Source organism: Marmota marmota, unplaced genomic scaffold (genome assembly GCF_001458135.2).
Source record: "Marmota marmota marmota unplaced genomic scaffold, marMar, whole genome shotgun sequence".
Taxonomy (NCBI): domain Eukaryota; kingdom Metazoa; phylum Chordata; class Mammalia; order Rodentia; family Sciuridae; genus Marmota; species Marmota marmota.
In genome coordinates this window covers 1-3,376 of record NW_026009308.1, presented here as the reverse complement: position 1 = coordinate 3,376, position 3,376 = coordinate 1, and the positions used below count along the sequence as shown (strand labels likewise).

Here is a 3,376-nt window from a genome sequence, read left to right as displayed (position 1 = left end):
GGGAGGGGCACGTGTAATGTTTCCTGACTAGAGAGCCACTGATGCACATTGTGGCAGGTGGTGGGAGGGAGTGGCCTTTCATGGAAAGTCCTTGGAACAACTCTTGATGTGGAGTGTGGCAGCTGGGGGTGTGCAGGACCTGGGTCCACATCCTGCCTCCCCCACTCAATGGCCTTGACATAGGACTAGCCATCTCACCTCTTTGGGATGTGACTGTCCTAACTTGTCATGGACAAAGCTGTCAGGATCTAGAAATCCCGGCTGATCCTCTAGTCTTGAACGACACTCACCCCATCACCCAGGATGGAGCAGAGGTGGGTGAGGAGCTTCCGCCCAGGCAGGCTGAGGGCGCCTCTGCTCTCCTCTCACATCCAAGCCTCCCTCCTACCTGCTGCCATCCACCTTCCCTCTGTCCAGGCACATGGGAGAAACCCTTCAAGGTAGATCGCACCATGGAGCAAGACTTCCATGTGGACGAGGCCACCACCGTGAGGGTGCCCATGATGAACCACCTGGGCATATTTGACCTGCACTACTGCCCCACGCTGTCCAGCATGATGCTAAAGATGAACTACTTGGGTGATGTCACCGCCATCTTCATCATGCCCAAGGTGGGGAGAATGGAGTATGTGGAGGACACCATCACGAAGGAATTCCTCGACAAGTTCCTGAAAAAAGATTATACCAGGTGAGTCCAGGCAGAGACCCGCTGGACGGCACAGGCACAGACTCAAGGTCCCTCAGGACCAATGCATCCGAAGACAGCACGGGCAGCAGGGGGGACCATCCCTGGGGCCACAGCTACAGTGAATGACCCTGTGCTACAGGAAATGCCAGGGCTCAGCTCAGGTAGCAGCTGAGAAGGGACAGTGGTCAAAGAGCAGGACACAGATCCAGCTGGAGGGGGACTTCCCTCCAAGAATGTACATGGTCCCCTCCCAATATCCAGGGCCTCACCAGGGCACTGACACTAGCACATGTTGTGGCGGAATCAAGGACAAAGGCCTGGGCCTGCAGGTTAGGGCAGCCAGAGGGAGGACTTGCTGTAGGACCGACCGAGGTGCACAGGGGAAGCGCCTGCATGGAAAGGCCAAGAACAGGAACAGGCAGCACTGGGAGCTCAGGGCACGTTCCCACAGGCTCTGTTTCTCTGTCGCATCTCAGGCTGGTCCACTTGTCCCAGGAGCCACACAGCTGGGTATGTGACACAGAGCAGGTGCACTGTCCTGAGCCCAGGCTTGGCCACTGGTGGAGGCGGCACACTGCAGACAGATGTGACACACACGTCCAGGTTAAACTGCACTTGGATGGTCACCATTGCTGGCCCACCCAGCCTCCTGAGGTCCCCGCACTCAGGCTGGAAACAGAGTGCAGTGCATCCTGGGACTGGTCCCTGAGCTCGGTGCCAGTGTGCAGCCTCAGCACAGGCCCCTGGGATTCGCACAGGTCCCTGGGGACACCAGATGAGCCTGCATCCTTGGGTTTTAGAGGTGACAAGCCTCTCCCTCACTGAGCCTGTGTCCCTCGGTCCTGCTGCACTGACCCATGATGCCCTGGGCCACAGGCCCTGGGGAGGCTCTGGCTGGGCAGGCTGGTGTGACCACGGGCTACAGGATGACCCCTGCTTCCGGGAGGACACTCTGAAACTACCTGGAAGACTCCTTGGGGGAGGGGGTGTGCAGGGGTCACAGGACAAGATGTTCCCACTGACGGGAACATTCTCCATGCCAAGTGTCCAGGAAGCTAAAGGTAAAAGGACTTCTTACTTTAAAGGTAAAAGTCAAAGGACTTCGATGGCTGTGGGTGGGGACAGGGCAGGATGCAAGATAACCAATCAGGAGAGAAAACACTTTCAGAGCACCATGAGTCCAGCAGAACCCCAGAGACTCTGTGAACCCCTCTTTTCCTATCTTCATATCAGCAAAGCCACAGTACACTTCCCCAAACTGAGCATCTCTGGAACCATCGATCTGAAGTCTGTCCTGACAAGTCTGGGCATCACCAAGGTCTTCAGCCATGAGGCTGACCTGTCTGGGATCACGGAGGACGCTCCCCTAAGGGTCTCCCAGGTGAGAATGGCCATGGTCCAGGGGTCTGCAGGACAGAGTGGTGGGGGCCTGCTCAGGCCTGATGCTGATGGAGGGTCAAGGGACACAGCAAGGGCCAGGTGGGTCCCCCTGAGGATGAAGAGCTTCACCAGCTCTGATGGGGGAGGAGGACAGAGCCAGGGAGGTGGCCTCCTGTGTTCCATCCAAGGACCTCCCCGAGTGGCCCACTGACCCTTACATTTTCCTTTCCCCAGGCCATGGAATCCTTGGGCTTCTCTTTAACCACATTAACACTGAGAGGCTTAGGCTCAGTATCTTCATAGAATGTTCTGGAATCTTCCATCTGTGACATTTAGAGTTATTTGTGAACCAGCAAATCTGAATCATTCCTGAGTCCAGTGGGCCACTTCCTGGGGAAAACAGGAGGGGACCAAGGGCAACTGCAGGTCCATGTGGGTGGCTTCCTATAGGGGTCTGGGCACTGGAAAGGTCACCACCAGTGTCCCTGTGCTGAGGAGCTCCTAGCCCTACAGGGGGAAGGGGATGCATGTGGAGGTGACATGGAGGATGATGATCTTCCTCTTGTGCCCTGAGGTCACATCCAAGGACAGGAGAGATGGAGGTCAGGAAAGGAGGGGGAGGGGAGTAGGCTGAGTCAGGCAGAGGCTGAGATGGGGTTGTGGGGACCTGAGTGACCCACAGGGAGGCCTAGGAGAGGAAAGGCTGGTCCAGCAGGAAGGCCCTGGTGAGGTCCTGTTGGTAGGAGGCTCCCACGTGGGGCCTCGCTGCAGCCTGGGGTGGGGCAGCAGGACCTCAGAGCCCTCTGCTTCTCTCCCCTCCAGGCCCTGCATAAGGCTGTGCTGACCATCGATGAGAGAGGCACAGAGGATGAAGGGGACACCGTTAAGGGACCCATGGCCCTGACTCTTGCCCCTCAGGTGAAATTCAACAGTCCTTTCCTCGTGATCATCTATGAGCACTCCACCAGGAGCCCCCTCTTTGTGGGGAAGGTGGTGAACCCCACACAACAGTAGCCACCTCGGGTGCCAGACCCTGGTCCCTGCCCTGCTGGGCCCCTCCCAGATGACATTAAACAATGATTGGCCTGGCCGACCCTGACGTTGTGGTCTCTGTGTCTCCCTGTGTGTCCTGAAGTTCTGTGAGGACTCCTGGTCACAGCAGGTCTTGGTGACACTGCGTCATGTGTGTGAAGTTCCTGTGCTGTGCAGGCAGGCGCTGGTCAAGGGTGACTGGCTGAGGCCAAGTCCTGTGGGCCTGGGCATGTCCATCCTGAGAACTGTACTCCTGTTTGGAGTTGCCATGTCCCC

At 57.5% G+C, this 3,376-nt stretch overlaps 1 protein-coding gene across 1 annotated transcript; it reads left to right on the top strand.

Moving 5' to 3' along the window:
- Positions 1 to 114: 114 nt before the first annotated feature.
- Positions 115 to 3,167, top strand: LOC107134779 (alpha-1-antitrypsin-like protein GS55-LT; the record flags this gene model as incomplete). Its single annotated transcript, XM_015476811.2, has 3 exons — positions 115 to 688; positions 1,922 to 2,069; positions 2,891 to 3,167. Coding segments are annotated over 3 exons (914 nt in total), but the record flags the coding sequence as incomplete, so codon positions are not given.
- Positions 3,168 to 3,376: the final 209 nt, after the last annotated feature.